Source organism: Clytia hemisphaerica, unplaced genomic scaffold (assembly GCF_902728285.1).
Source record: "Clytia hemisphaerica strain Z4C2 unplaced genomic scaffold, Clytia hemisphaerica genome assembly, whole genome shotgun sequence".
In the NCBI taxonomy this organism is placed as follows: Eukaryota; Metazoa; Cnidaria; class Hydrozoa; order Leptothecata; family Clytiidae; genus Clytia; species Clytia hemisphaerica.
This window is the reverse complement of record NW_027104594.1, coordinates 676,457-693,312: the sequence shown is the minus strand read 5'-3', so window position 1 is coordinate 693,312 and position 16,856 is coordinate 676,457. Positions and strand designations below refer to the sequence as shown.

Here is a 16,856-nt window from a genome sequence, read left to right as displayed (position 1 = left end):
TATCAATACTCTCGATCCGTAACGAAAATCACATCGGAGCGAAACGGAACTGTAACGTCTGAACATGGTCTAAGAGTACACCTTTTACATCTGTGAAGCAAAGAATATCACCCACCTTGAAAGACCTTCCCCGGAGGTCCTATGAATTAACCGGTGTTTGTCCGTTCGTCTGCTGTTACCAGCTTTTCTCTTGGGATTTGCTCATCAGTTTTATCTAAGTTTTTGCACAATGATACAAAATTGCAATGCCCGGAAAAATTTTTTTTGTCCGTAAAAATCGGATTTTCTCACTATTGTACTGACTTTGTAACAACTTTTTTTTGGTAAAATTATATAAAATCATTATTTACAAAATATATCAAAGCTACCTATTTTACTTGATATCGATTTGTTTTGTATTAAATTGTAGCTCTTCTATTTTTCATCCAAATCTTCGCTCCGTATAACATACACAGTCATGAATTTTCACGACTACAGCATTTTCTACACCAGATCAAAGTTCTCCAAAGCAAATTGTTTCGACTTCTAAAAATTCTGTGGAAAAGATGTGTTCTCAATTGGAAAGTGATATAAGCAAGCTAGCTGTAACATAACATGAGCTGTCAATTATTTTCTTAGCTGCTTTTCCTTAAAGGGAGAATGTTCTCCTTAAAGCTATACTTTGAGATAACATACGATCTCGCTAAAATGGAAACAGCATTTTTAAATACAAATTTCCAAAAATGATTGGCATTGAATTATAAAAGTTTTTATACTAGAGAAACTATCAGACTGTCTTTGTGCAAAATTTCAAGTTGTATTTCAATGTGATGCTTGAGATATGAAAGGATTTCTAAAGCCATACCTCAATTAAAATCTTAAAAAGTCTTTTCCTGTTTCAGAAAGTTTTTATAATTAACACTATATCCCTTCACTTGAAATAAAAAGCTTTATTTAGTTTTGGTTGTTTCGAAGTATTCCTTTAAGAAGAACCATCTCCCTTTAAAGATGGTAGACGGGTAATCATTGTTGGTTAAGCCAGCAAACCAACGTGTCTCTTTGTATGATTTTTTATAATTGCTCTTTTACAAGTTATCTTCGGTTAGAATCTCCACACGCTCGTTGCCTTCAGGTACTATAACAGAGGAATAAATTTCCAATATAAATTATGACCGGAAAGGAAGTGTACAACGGAATTAGAAATTGAGTTGTTAGGTTCAAATCGGGGTCGGGCTCAGTTTAGATAAATCCCGGGGGGGGTGGTACTAGGGCTAGCTGACGGGGGGTGCCGCCCGACTTTCGACCCTTGGACCCTTGCCGGGACTAAAAAAGAGAAAACAAAGGAAAATTTTGTAAATTTTACGAACCTTATTGGGACAAATTTGACCAAGTTTTTATCTTTCCGGGGGTTAAAAAGTTGAAGTCTTCCTATTTCTACGACCCTTGGTGGGACTGAAATTTGATTTTCTGATTTTTCCGACTTTTAGCGGGACTTTGGAAATCCACAAAAGGTACCCTTAAGGGCGACACATACCGTACCCTCAATTTGCCTAAGTACCCTCCCCTCCCCGGGGGCTAAATCGTTATGGTAGGTATTGCTATTGATATCGATATGACATCAAATGCATGTTTTGGCTCTACAAAAACAACACGAGGTTTCGAAGCCTTCAATATTTAAGAACATTCATAAAACATTGCAAGGGTATTCATTCGGGTATTCAGTAATATCTTGGCTCTCTATAGATTATCTATTATTGTAAGTTTTCTTTCTCTTTCCAGAGTAGTTGGGATCTATCATACTCACCGCAATATCGACATGTGTAAGGACAAAATTTCTTCATTGTTTCTTTATTGGCTTCATCACCACAGAAGTTTGGGAAGAATGGGCACAAGCGACCATCTCGGCAACCTGTCGTATGCAAACAAGCAAGAAGGTGAATGAAAATATTTTTCTTTGCATACATATTTCCGTGCAACTCATCAGGCTCCACGCCAGAGTTTATCTGGCACTCAGATGCAGAAATTTTAATTCCAACACGCTAAAGCTCTGAATGTCGGGAAAATTTTCAACATCTGGAAGGTTTACATTACGGAATTTTGCGAGACCGCGTCAAGGATTTTTCATCGGGAGGTACAGATTAGAAAGCCCGATGGGCTAGATGTCGTGCTTTGGCTGAAAAGTGTGCCGCCGTGGTTAGGTAGGAAATTCTACCTCCGTCACACGACATTATAATAGAATTTCAATGCTTGACCAATCAGAAGCTTCGAGGATTTCCGGAAACAATGGAAAAAATTCTTCTTGCGATATTCACTTTTTTTGCCTGCGATGGCTTAAAGTATGACATTTAGCCCTTCGGACTTTATAAATCAGTGCGGGAGGCCTGATAACCCAGCCCTCGTTGTTGGGGATTGGCAGGTCCAACCCATTGAGTTTCAAGCCCGAAGAGCTAGAGGTCAATCTCTTTGGTAGGATTTGAAGCCAACAAATCCTACCAAAGTTGCGCGGCCTTGAGCGACCCGTCTGGTTTTTACACAAATGACAGACTGAAACTAAAATTTACCGCTTAATTTCGAAAAATATATCACTCAAAAACAAAGGAATTGCTAGATTCAATCCGTCATCAAAAATACGGCGCCTATTTTAAGGCTTCAATTTTTCTTGCCTGAGAAAGGTTAGAGATTGACCTCTAGCCCTTCGGGCTTGAAACTCAATGGTCCAACCAGGGCTTTTGCCTTGGCGGCCGCCAATCCCCCATCTGAAAATCAGATAACGCAAGAGTTTGGTATAATTTGCTTTTCTAAAAAGTTTTTATTTTTGTGCCAATTATGGTTTCACAAAAAGAACAAGAAGCATTATGGGAAATTAATGGGATCGAAATGGATATTGCTGACTTACCATTAAAACAGCCTTTATTTCGAGGACCTAAAGCTTGTATTTTGTTACCAGGACAACATCCGAACTTGGATTCCATGCAAGCAGCTGGCAATGCTTTCACGTCTAGTGAATAGAAAAAAGACAAAAGACAAATATAGTAAGTTGCAAAAATTTGATGATTCGGCAAATTTCGTTTGCTTGAAATCTAGTTTTTATTTGGACAATATCAGAAAAATTGCGTTATTCCAGAAAATGTTTTCAACCTCATTTTATTGACCATTGTTAATTTTTACACAAAAAAGCAAAAAACCTGACCCCCTGGAATTTTTACTTTCCATATTACCCTGTACGTCACACCTCCTCAACATAGGGGTATGAACTATTTCCCGAATAAAGCAAATAGTAAGGCTTACCACACATGTCGCACGTTGCTCTACAGAACCGTTTCATTAAATTGGTGTGTTTGGTACATGCCCCGTGTTCTTTCCATTGTTTACACAATCCCAACTCACTCTCTTTCTTGTTGTCATAACAACGGATGGCTGAAATAAACAAAATGAAAAGTGCTCTTATCAATATTTTAATGACCTTGCTTTTTCACGCTTAGCAGTGCCTCTCATTTCGAACTCTTCCCACGATTTTGGCTTTTATATCAAATTGTGGAACACAAAAGGCGTAAAAAAAGGTTCCTCTTTCGTTAATTCTAATCTTAAACTCTACATATTTTGGCTTGTAACAAATTGGTTACTATAAGTCTCTTTGTGACCTCATCCCGCTTTTTTTTGGCCTTCTATTTCGAATCATTTGACCAAAGGTGGTGTAAAGCTTTTCTTCTTTTGTTGATTATAATCTTAAACTCTTCATATATGAGCTTGGTAACTCATCGCTTAGTAATACGATGCAACCAATGTGTTGACTACACTTTCAGGAGATCATCCCTTGATTATTATCTATGTTCAATGTAAACAGTGCTTTAAATGCGTTTTTAATACTTATTTGGCTTACACTTTTGTAATCCTTTTGATGAAATTTCACATCATAGAAAAAGCATCAAGAAACATCAAATTCCATTCTTTCTTTCGAAGTTAAAACCAATGAATCATTTGTAAAGTTAAAAGAGGAATTCTAACCCGAAAGATGATGACTAGCCAAGTCAACTAACGATGAATAATATGAGGCAACTTCTAACTTAAATTTCTCCAGCTTGGCTCAGCTGATAAAGATTTAATTTTTTTTCACACAAAAGGGCAGGCTAAGGTACGTCAAAGGCTAAAGCACAATTGAATTTAATTTCTAACCTCCGGTTTTGCAAGCACCGAAATGATCTACCATTATGTAATCGCCTCTCTTGCATTCATCTTGTTTTAATTTACACAAATTAGGATAAGTGCGACCACTCTTCGTACAAACTGGTCCAGTTTTCTCTGATTTATCACAGTTGTGGTTGCACTTGCAAATAGGTTGATTATTGATGATGACGCAACGTTGACCGAAAGGACATTTATAGTTGTAGCAAGGTGAATCTTCGTTTTTCTCCACTGGTATCCATTGACAACAAATTTCTGAAGCCAGTAATATAAATGTCAATATCTTATACATATTTTTTGATTCTTTTATATCTGAAATGCTGAGAAGAATTTTTTATGATAATAACACTCGGACTCAGTACTCCTATATAACACCCCTGTCTCAGTGCCCCGGTGGCATGATTTCAGTACATGATTTTTTTCAGTACATGGTTTCAGTACATGATTTTTTCCTACGTCACTGCAGTAATCAAATTTTTATTGCACTCATTTGTGAATTGAGATATAAATTGAATAAAGACAGCGACAATAAAAAACAGTTCTTGAATTCCCAAGCCATTTAGGATGATTACAAATGAGTGCAATAAAAATTTGATTACTGCAGTGACGTAGGAAAAAATCATGTACTGAAACCATGTACTGAAAAAAATCATGTACTGAAATCATGCCACCGGGGCACTGAGACAGGGGTGTTATATACCAGGTTTCTCTGGGACAAGCTGGAGTTTTTACAAGCTCTTGTTTGATTTGGTTGGTCGTTAAGATGTAATAAAAGAATCTTATTACTTTTCTAAAGAACGCGTCATCTCTATCACTTTAAATGACCAATTAGTGAAGTATCTTGTAAAAACTCCAGCTCATCTCGTTTCTCTGTGAACCAAGTTCAGCAAGAAACTCTCTTAAACGACGCTCTATTACACATATTCCTTGAAAATCCAATGCCCCTTGAAAATCCAATGCCCTTTGAAAATCCAATGCCCCTTGAAAATCGAATTAGAGTGCGTCAATTGTAGTTGGTATTAACTTTTCTTGACAGTGAACAGTGAAGCGATGGCTACTCGAGAATATACAAAAATGTAAACAGTATAGAAAATACCTGTGTTTAAAAGAGAAAATTTAAAGTGTTTCTCTGTGGTTCTCACTTAATGTTTTTTCCACTTGAAAAAAAGTCAATGAAGGTCAATGATTCTAAAGGTGAAATTTATTAGCCAAGCTCTCTTTTCTACACACGGATAATTGCTTAAGGGCTCTGACCATAGTCAGAAAATTGATTTTAGTATCTGAACATAAAAGTTATGTTTTAGATTCTTTGACACTTTTAACAAAGAATTGCCTTTATAAATTGCTTTTTAATCAACCCCCTTAAGAGTAATTAAGAAGTTATTTGCAATGATGACGTTATGAACTTTAAACAAGACGACTCAGAGTCGAAAATTTCGCAAAGTATTTGATTATAGTGGAGGCCACTATGTCGCGAAAAAGCTTCTCGTGTGCAGCAGCTTGTGCAAAGGGATTTTATGATTGAATATTGTTCCTTAAATGTAGAAGATCAAAATTTGAGAGGTGGGGCCGGGTGGGACCACCCGCTGCCATGGAAACTGACGTCATTGGTTACTATGGCAACCAAAAAGTCGTCAAAATTGAAAACATTTTTGTTCCATTCGAAAGAGCATGAAAAACTGATGAAAAAAAAGATCACAACATATATCTGAAAATGAATATATCATGAGATATTAAGGAAATAAGGTAAAATGACGTCATGAAACGATGACGTCATCGAAAAATAAATATTTGTCAAAATTCAAAAATTTTACTTTTTTTTGGAAAGAATACCTATGGTGAACATAAAATATTATAACGAAAAAGTCAAAAAATCCTTTTTAAGAAGTGCATTAGCCAAAATTGATATTTTTAAATTTTGCCTGTGATAATGTGCTGGCTGGGCGTACTCCCAAGCTCCAACCTTCGACAGGCAAAAATTGAAAATATCAACAAGCTGCTGCACACGGGAAGACATAGTGGCCTCTACTATTATTCATAAATGAAATAATCATATTAAACGACTGGGGAATACAAGGGTTGAAGAATGCCAATCGGACCTCTAACAGAGAATAAAGTAACCCTTACAGAGACAAGGCGAAAAAGTGACTCTTAGAGCACATTTTCAAAAAATGTTCTAACCTTCTAGAGATTTTTTTGACTTTTCAAGTTCGTACCTTAAATAATTCCGAGACGACTTGGGAAGGTTAAAAACAGAACCTTAGCATCAGCATATACCTGGTATATACCTATTTATGCACAAGTACACCCCAACACCTTCACCATTAAAAGAATGCAATAAATAGAATGTGAACTGTCCCAGTGTGGCCAAGTTACATTTCAATATCATACCAATATCTTTGACTATTTTCAAAATTGTAGATAAATCAAAAATAACTGTTTCAAGGCTCGAAAAGCACAAATTTGGAAAATTACATGAATATTTTAAATTTGATGGAAATTAATTTAAATTTTTAAGGCAAATTTTTTTTCTGCAAAAATGTTTTACCTTTAAGCTACTGCTACTTTGTTACTGCTGTTACTTGCCTTGCATCCATATCATTGCGACGTGGAATTACATATTTGAGAATTTATTGAATGACTAGTAGGAAATCGATTTTGGAGCAGGTCGTGTGTGTAAGTACTTGCAGGTCGCAAGCAGTTAGTACACGACACCCATGACACTTAGTACCGTGGTGGGTCCATTTTTCAAATTTGCGAAATGCAGTAAGTACATCTGTGTACTAACTGCCAAAAGGGGTGGTGTATATTTTCAAATTTGCAAATACAGTTAGTACACCTTTGTTCTAACTGCCAAAAGGGGTGGTGTATACAGAATTTTGGAAGTAAAAAGGTGTAGTAACTGTTTTCAAAACTGAGAATTTTAAACTAGTTTTTCTCAGATTTTGACTGTTATCAGTTTATGACAGGTTTATGATTCTATCTTTTTTATGGATCTTCTTTCTAGGACAGTCAGGAATACCTTTTAACAGCTTGACACATGACATCACACTTCCAGGAACTCTTAGAACTCTTAGAAATAATTCAAAATAAAACAATCGAATTCAGTTAACAAAGGTCAAAAAAAACATTTGAATTTGAAAATTTCGAACTTTCGAACGTTTTTTATTTTGTTTTGGTAATCCGATCATCCGATCCATAATCGGGAAAAACAGATTATATAAAGACTTTTATCAAGCTGGGGGGACTTTGCTTTCAGGGGGGACCTAAATTTGGCGGGGGGGGGGCCTAGAACCCCAGTCGGAACCATGAAAAAGGATAAAAAAGATACTTTAAAATTTCCTAGTCCCAGCTAGTCCTTGTAAATTCGTACTCACTCTCATCATTGACCTCCATTATTTGTTATATTTTCATTTGTTTGAAAGTAGTTAGTGGTAAAAACAGGTAAAAACACACCTCATAAAACCTCTCTGGAGTGTGAAATTCACCTGGAATGCACCGTAGAGAGACGGATCCTTATTTTGGGGGGTGGTATATATATTGAGCAAGGTCAAAAGCAGTTAGTACACGGTGTACTTAGTGACAGGGGGTGGTGGTGGGGTACAGATTTTTCCAAAAATCAGTTAGTACACATAGTGTTCTGTACTAACTGCTTGCCCCCCCTGAGTGAGTTCATATTATAGAATCTTCGAGAATGTTCTAGAAGTTTCAACTACTTTCGTTTTCTAATTTTTTTTCCGCACCGCCGCCGCGAAAGACGATCGTAATACTTTCGCTATGCGAAATTAAAAAACGTTAATAATATGTTGCATCACCTTCTTTTATAAAAAGTGCTAAGTTTTAATGGGTAATTAACCTTTTTGTTTCGAACTTTTTTCAAACTGTCCGCAAAGAATTGAACTATTTTAAATTTTGCGATAAATTTTTTTAAAAAGATGTGTCAAAAGTTATGACTGTTTTTTAACCCTATTCAACCTAGGCTTTTAGGGGCGGTTCAGAACTAGGGGGGGGGCTTTTCCTGTACCACCCCTTAACTTTTGATCTAGTCGGTTTTTTTGGATGAAATTTGGCACACAAGATCCTTGTCACGTAAGGTAACTTTTGACAAAAAAATTTTTTGATGACGTCACTCATCATGCCCAAAGTGAGCAAAAACCGAAAATTTCCTTTGTTCTTATAAATAGCTATTATGTTCTAACAAAGGCTTTAGAAAAAAGTTGTCTGAGTTTAAAATGCTTATTTCATCCTAAATATTCATTAAATTACGGTTTAAATGATATATTTGACATCAAAAATAAATTTGTATTAGAAAAGTGTCAATTTTTGTGACACCTTACTGTCAGAAATGTCATCATGCTCAAGGTGTGAAAATATTTAGGTGTCAAATTTTTATTTATTTTGAAGCTAAATAAAAGTTAGGAATTTACAGAAAATTTCACGGCAAAAGCTCTATTATTTCAAGAACTATTACCAATAGTTTGACCGCCGAACAGAAAGAGCCCCCCCCCCCCTAGGCCGAATAGGGTTAAAGCAAAATCCAGATGAAAAATTGATGAAAAACCACTATTTTGAAGATTTCGAGACAAAGAAGCATTTAAAAAAATTTTCCGCAAAAATCATTATTGTTCGGTAAAAAGATACACCATCTCCTGCGAATTTTTTTTCAAAATGTTTTTTCTTCGCCGAAAATAAGCTCTTCAAAGTTGAAATACTCTTCCTCGCAAAAGTCTTCATTTTCTTCTTCATCAAATTTTTTCAATGCAATTTTTGAATTTTCAGATTCAGGAATAGTTTGTCTAACAGAAAATGTATAACATGCCATAGTTTTGTTGGCTACATCAGTCAGAAAACAAATTTTAAACACGGCAATTATGAAAAATTCACTATGGTCAGAGCCCTTAAAGCAAATAAGTCTACATTTGTGTTATGCAGGATAAAATTGACCACGCTCGTTCAAAGGGTTGGATAATCCCGGCGATATGCGTAGTAGACTAAAATCACTATCTAAGAAAAAATCCCACAGTCGAAGAAAATTCCCAAACGGGTTTTGTTTGCCTAAAAGAGTTTACAGTCGGTTTGCCAGTTTCTTTGAAACTCTACCGACGATTTTATAATATAACGGCATAAGGGCTATAAACTCCGCGCGTAACGTAACCGCTGTAATGGACGGACTTCGACCTCCGAAAACCGACCCTCGAAAAGGTTGAGAAACCCTCGTCCAAAGCAACCCTTTCGAACTCAATGAAATCCTTTCTTGTATGATATTTCTGTCTGTCAAACCTTAATTTTTCTAATTTTATCGGCGAACTTCATTTTTCACTCATCAATTCCCATCATTCTGTCACCCAGAAAAGTGTTCTGACTGCAATGTTGAATCTATCATCATCGATAAAAAGTTTAACCCAAAAACAAACGAGATTACGAAAATATTTCGACTGACTGTGATTTTTAATGAGTTGAGAGGAGTCTAAAAAAACAAACTAGTTTTATTTTTATTCAACACTTAATTTGTCGTCAAACCCTAATAAAACTCTCTACGATGGTGCAGCATCTTTTCTGAGACTCTAATGCCATATTTGTAGAAAAATCATCTCTCCCCCAAAGTGTAAAACCTTTGTTAGCATGCGAATGGTATTATAATCTCACACTTGTAGAATACGCTTTATATATTAAGAACCAAAGGTAGTCTACCTAAACTCTCAGAATATAACATGTTTCCTGAGGCTGAAATGTTCAAAAGTTGTTTGATTACAAAATGCTTTTGATATCTTTGCCATTTAGTTTTCCTTCTTTTATGTTTCACAAGTTATGAGCTTCGAGCTTCATATGTGCTCTTAAGATTGTTCTTAGAGAAAATTTACGTCTACCAAAAGAAGGCAGAGATTTAAATTTCTAATACTTGTATGTACTTGACCAGACTTTAAGTGTCTCTCTTGTTTCTATAGACAACCTCTTAAGCAAATGTAACATCTAGTTTTTCTTGGTTATAAGAAACCCTTAGTGCTTTTTGAGGGAGATGTTCGTGCTTATTACACCCCTTTCTCACAGACCCAGTAGGATTTTTTCAACCAGGGGTTGAAAATAACGTACTCAAACTCGACGAGGATTGATATTTCCATAGCTTTAATGGCTGGGGATTTCTATTCTTTTGTTTTCGAGTTAGAAATTCAGTGGGGATGGGGAAAATAGCATTATATTTAGCAGTGAGGATTGGTTTATTTGATTATTTTCAGTGGGGACAAAAGGAGGATACTTTCCCACCGAGGACGATATTTTGGTCAATTTTTCCAGTGGGAAGGGTTCCCAGTGGGTCTGTGAGAAGGGGTGTCTTATTACAACTTGTTCTTATAATAAAAATAGCAAAGTCTGTTATAACTGTCAATAGTAGACTAATAATGTTTCCATGTTCCATTTATAAACACTTAAGAATTCCGGACCTATTTCCGACTCTTATCAAAGACCCGTGTTTGTAGTGACGGTTTTATGAAATACGGGGAAACGGGGATTGTAAGCTATTTCTATCAAGGTTTATTTGCTTGTTTCTAGTCTTTATTCCTTTGGCACCAACAAGCTTTTCACTTCCTTATTGTCTAGCCTAGTTACGCTCATTAATGAAATAAAACCGAAAGCTACTTTAATCGTAGATATTTTAGCGAGACTAATTTTAGCGTTTTAGCGAGTTTTCCCTATTTTCGCTAACATAAATCTCGCTAAAAGACGACGAATCGACAGATCGCTAAAATTTATCCGCGCGAAATTTCTGGTTATATTGCCTTGATACATTTTTATCAATAGGAAGAGTTTCAGTGCAAAGAAATGCTAGAAAACGAATTCAGTCAATAATGCAATACGGGTATTCTCTAAAATTTATCCACGCGAAATTTTTGGAAATCGTGATTCGCTAAAATAAATCCAAAAAAAATCAAGATTTTCCTGACTCGCTAATATACGCTAAAATTAGTCTCACTAAAATGTCTACGATTAAAGTAGAAATCTTAAAGCTTTCCCAGGCGATCGAAAGTGTTACCTTAAAATTTCAGAGCGTCACATTTTAGATGATAGATTGAATCTAGCACGAGGAAATAAATGCTTTTGAAAATCCTTCATAGGAGATTCAGCTCTATTCCCTGCGGTTATACTTCAGTGACGCTAAGGTTTTTGTATGGTTTTGGTAATATATCCTTATTGGATCAAGGTAGTACCAAAGTTCATATTCATGTGCTTCATAGATGCCAATTTTTTTATAAGAATCACTGCTAATCTTATTCCTTGTTACTTTATGAAACATTTGAGGTCAATTTCAGGCCTATTTTTTACTTTCTCGACCTATCATTTGCTTTAGAAAATAACAGGCCATTAAGATTGTTCTTGAATTGTTCTTGATTTTGGGGGTTTTCGCGTCCTATTTCCTTTACGCAATTTTTTGTCGACCGCCTAGGCTACCTCACACCTTCTTTTCTTCCGAGCATAAAACTCTTCAAGAGTAAGGCCTAATACCTTGGAACATTATAGGGCAAAAAATTGAATTGAAATAAAGAAAAAATGAACTAAATGAAAATTCATTCAAATCTATTAAGATAAATTTGACGATATCCCCTCCCCGGGACTTTACAGGGCAAAAAAATGACTCCAAAGAATTTTTGGAAAAATGAACTAATTGAAAATTCAGTCAATTCTATTAAGATAAATTTGACGATATCCCCTCCCCCGGGACTTTACAGGGCAAAAGAATGATTCCAAAGAATTTTTGGAAAAATGAACTAATTGAAAATTCAGTCAATTCTATTAAGATAAAGTGATATATTTTTAGTATAAGTGTTTACTCATCCCTTACGCAGTGGTTCTAAATGACCATTAAATGACTAAATCTTGCTCCACTGAGCCTTTGTTCCGCCTAGTTTTTAGTTCCGTGTAATCTGCAAATATCCTCGTTGATGAATTCGAACAAAAAATCAGGATTATCATTATTTATTAAAGCTCTTCGGTGAAAGTGTTCATGAAAAAAAATCGCATCTGGTGGTAAGAATAACCAGTAAGAATATCCTCTTCGGTCGAGTTTCACACAAACTGTGCTTCTCCCTTCATTACATCGTTCGATAACAGATGATAAAGAGGTACTTTCATACATTTCAACATATTTTTCATGAGTTTCTTGTAAGTTTTCAATATATCTTGGATAGATACCATTAGTTCGTAAACTGACATGGAAAATAATCTTTAAAGGTTCCGCTTTCAATTCCTTTTGTCTTATATTAAAGCCATTGGGAGAAAAGCTTCGTTTGTAGAAATGAGTGAAATTTCGATCCTGGTTATTCCATGCAAGCAAGTCTCATTAAAAAAATCATCATCTAGTGGGAGAGCTTGGTAAAATTGATATCGGACATAATCTGGCTGTTTGATGAGATCTATCAAGTTTTTGAAATTCCAATCTGAGACGTATTTGTTGGGAAAGATTATTGTATGGATTGGTATTCATGATATGCACCACTGCAATGTCTTCTGACATTACGTCAATGAACCAATAGCTCATTGGTTGGAAGTGACGTAAAAGCAGTCAATACGTCACTTTCAACCAATCAGCTATTGGGTCGAACGGAAGACATTGCAATGGTGCATATCATGTATTAGGACTTCTGCAGGACATGGACAAGCTTTACCCATGCAGAACATGATGATATCCCAATTATTTGTTTCCTGTAGATTTCTTAATTGGTTGAAAAATTTCCGTCCTTCTTTGGAAATTCCGGTCAAAGTAACAACCAAAGTTTGTTTTGATGTTAACTTTTCATTTTCAAGTTGCTTTGTGAAGTGAATAACCCTATGAATCAATTCCTTGAAGATTGCCATGGATACGAATTCGAATGTTCTCTCATAATGGTTGGTCATTGTAGAATCCCATCGAATGGTACGGTCTTCATGTAGTAAATACATATAAACAGTAAAGCAAGGGTTGTTGTCTGACAATTCTGCTAAGTATACATTTAAGAATTTATCTGGAATTCTTCCCAGGCTGATTATTGTAACATTTCTCTTCTCTAAGCAAAATGTTATATCTCTTGTGAATCTTTAAACATTTGAACAAGTTGCAAAAACATGATGTAGAATGATGTAGAAAATAAGAACTTTCATATTTGCCATGTGCTGATCGAAGTTTTATTTACACACCCTTCTTTCTATCTTGCAACAATAATAGACACAACATTTCGAGATCAAAGTAGAAGTCAAATTACATAATACTTTGTTTTCATAAGCAAGGGAGCAATTACCTTACAGAAAAAACATTTGTTGGACCTACCTGGAAGTCTAATTCTATAACCCTTGTCCGTTCGTCCGTCCGTTCGATTTTTGGCGGCTGACGCTAACTGACTTGAACATAGCGTCAAAATGACGTTTATGGTAAAAAGAATCCATATGTGACTGGCCCCTTGGATGGTTAATTTTCAATTGAAGTAAATTTTTCCTGTTGATTTTGATTACCAGATAGGTCTATGAAAGTTATTTTATATCACTGTACATTTGTGTAAAATTTAGTATGAAAAGTATAGACTTCAGACCTTTTTTACAGTATATGGCCCCAAAACGGAGACGGCCCCAAAAACGTAGGTTGTTATTAAAATAAGAATTCTGACCTTTCCACCCTGACGTCAAATAAAAACTGAACGGATGTGTTGTTAAAAGATCTAAATACAGTATGGCGGATAAAATTCCGGAAAATCTACAAAAACAACCGAATTCAGCATCAATTTACGATCTTTGCAGCCCATCTGAATGTATTACAAGTGAAGAAGGAAGATCCAAAGATACACTTGAATGTAAGAAGTACAATCGAATCGTACACTACATTTGTTCAAAGCTCCCTGTCTATCAAATCCAGTTATGTCTAACCTGGGTACGTCTAACATACAAATTGAGAGCTTTCATTTGTCAAAACTGTGTCGTGATCACTCCTGATCTATTGGAACGGGTCAAATCATGTGAAACTTCAACAATTTCAGGATTCCGAAAGGAGATAAAAGCTTGCGAAAACACAGTACTTAGAAATCTTAGAAATCACTCAACTAATGTCCAAAGACGTTAATGGGACGTTAATACTACGATCAGGGAAATAAAGGAAAGCTTTGAGACCAGAATGGCAACAATCGAAAAAAAGATGGAAAATATCATTGAAAAGAAAGAAGAAAGTAAATCACAAAGCTACGCAGCAGTCGCATCGAGGCAAATCGAGAAGAACATAGAAAACACATTTCGAAGGGAAAGACAGGAGGAACGACAGATTCAATCTGCAGCATGTAATCTAATTCTTCATGGAGTTGACGAATCTACTGAAAATTCAGAGGAGTCAACCAAAATCTACAACGAAGAATATCTAAATGAAAACGTCTTAGATATGATGCTACGCTTAAGGAATATAAAGATTGAAGAAACTCAAAGAATCGGAAAGTTTTCGAAGGAAAGCGAACATGAGAAACGCTATCGAGCAATAAAAGTCCGATTTGTAAACGAAGAAGACAAAAATGCAGTGCAAATAAGAGCAATCACTAAAGGAGAAAGATTGCCCTTCCGTGTGACAGAAGATCTTGCGAAAAGTGAAAGGAAGACTATCAAAGAGTGGTGTATGAAAGCCCAAGAAATGAATACTTCAACAAAGGACGCAAACGCTCCATCATGGAGGCAACATGAAAACGTCATGATCTCCTTCGGAGATTCGAGTATAATTCTAATTGTTCTTTAATCAATGAAGTTCATAATTAACAGTTGCCATGACAGCAATATTTAGCACTTTGAGCATAAAAATCGTTCTTATCTTACCCTGCTCTTGGTTCTAGGGCAAAAAAACTGTTTATAAAAAGGTGTTTCAAGTAATAAAGCTATTTTTACATATTTGACCCTGAACTTGCTCAAAATATAGTTATTCCAAATTCATTATTGTTCTTAAATTAATCTTATTTGTTGGCATGTTTAAGCCTCATTGTTCTTTTAAAATTGTTCTTATAAAAAGAAAATGTAATGAGTCAGCATTCCTGAAAGGTTTCTGGAGAGACAGGTCCGTCATTAACTTGCAAAAAGTATGAAAAATACTGACCACTTGTGGTTTGTTGTCATGAGAAAATAATTCTTTGGAATGGAGTAGGAGTGAAAATATGGAAAGTTAACCTGAGAACAGAAGAGAGTTAAGTTAGATTAAACAGAAGAGAACAGATTAAAACAACAACTTAAGAATAATCTATGCTTCAAATTTGAAAAACTTAGCTAAACAGTATGTGCCTTTTTTATAGACTATGCTATAGTCTAAGACGAATTCGAATAATAAAGAATAACCTCAAACACGCAAATTAGCAGTCGGGCGGAAATTTTGTCCGCGCGGGCGAAAAATAGTCGGCGAGGCTCAATGTCAATGTCGTAAACACAGATTCTATTTTCCGCCACGCAACATATTAAGCAGATATTCAATGGGTAAAAGTTGGTTATTGAGATTTATTAACCCGAGGTGATGTAATATTCAACGAGGCGAAGCCGAGTTGAATATACATCACCGAGGGTTGATAAATCCAATAACCAACGAAAACCTATTGAATATATGTTTTATTATATACCTAGAGGCAAAAACAAATCATTATGTCAATAGTCAAACGTTTCACTTAAAACACTCCCATAATCGAACGTTCGAATGTTTTCTTTTTAAATGATTTTCTTAATTACTTTGAGTCATAAAATTTGTTCTTGAAATTGACAATAGATTTATTTTAATGAATTTCTTTGATAACAACAAGAGCGACAAAAAAATCAAACTTTGAAAGCAAAATTTGAAAAAAAAATTCTACCGTGGTATACTGTAATAGCCATGGTATATCAGGAATTATTCAATGGCTGTTTTTGCCTACAGGTATATAATAATACGTTTTATAATATACAATTATGTTAAATATCAACATATCATGATAATATATTACACGGGCGATAGCATCATCTACCCTTTTTATTGCCTTTAAGACCTTAAATAAAAAAACCAAGGGCTTAAAGAACAGGTTAAGAGCACTAAGAATTTCGAAATGGAATAACCGAGTCTTTTTTAATTTTCCTTAAATAAAGCGTGATGGACCTAGGCTGAATCACGTTGGAGTTTTTTACTATAAATTTTACATTTAGAACCTAATGTAATTAACACGAATCAAGAAATTTTATGTTAATTAAAACCCCTTTAATTAAAACCAGCCGTAGTGTCCTTGAAAGGCCGTTGAATACTTGCCTAGTAATATTCGTGTAATAAGGTATTGATTTTTGGTATGTAGCCATGGATATCTAACGTCAATATCAATAATCGGTTTTGGATTTTGCATTTATTACCAATAAACCTCCTAATTTCTTTAATGGTTATTGTTGTGCACAGCAGGAAGTGACGAACATCGATTTAATTAGGCGTTCACTTAAAGTGATTAGAAGAATGTTTCAATTAATTAATACAAATTCTATTTTTAATATCAGCGCGAAATTGTGAAATATGACTTTGGCCAATTTCAATTCGCTTGCTACATGTTCTAAATGTGGTTTGTTTTTAATCTCTATCATGAGACTGCAAACGAGAAAATTATAAATGATTTTCATGAAATACTTGGCAAGCCTTCCAAATATCATTTTCACTTTCCTAAGGTCAAAGTTCAGAGGTTATGACTTTTGTATTGAAGTGGCTTTCAATC

General features: G+C 35.2%; 1 protein-coding gene across 1 annotated transcript; it reads right to left on the bottom strand.

Annotated features, from left to right (window-relative positions):
- Positions 1 to 272: 272 nt before the first annotated feature.
- Positions 273 to 4,477, bottom strand: LOC136823997 (tomoregulin-2-like). The gene is made up of 5 exons (XM_067080154.1): positions 4,153 to 4,477; positions 3,268 to 3,396; positions 2,876 to 2,977; positions 1,784 to 1,888; positions 273 to 1,114 (listed from the first exon to the last, which is right to left on the bottom strand). The coding sequence occupies exons 1-5, from the start codon at positions 4,451 to 4,453 to the stop codon at positions 1,065 to 1,067; spliced, it is 687 nt and encodes a 228-aa protein (XP_066936255.1). The 5' UTR covers positions 4,454 to 4,477; the 3' UTR covers positions 273 to 1,064.
- Positions 4,478 to 16,856: the final 12,379 nt, after the last annotated feature.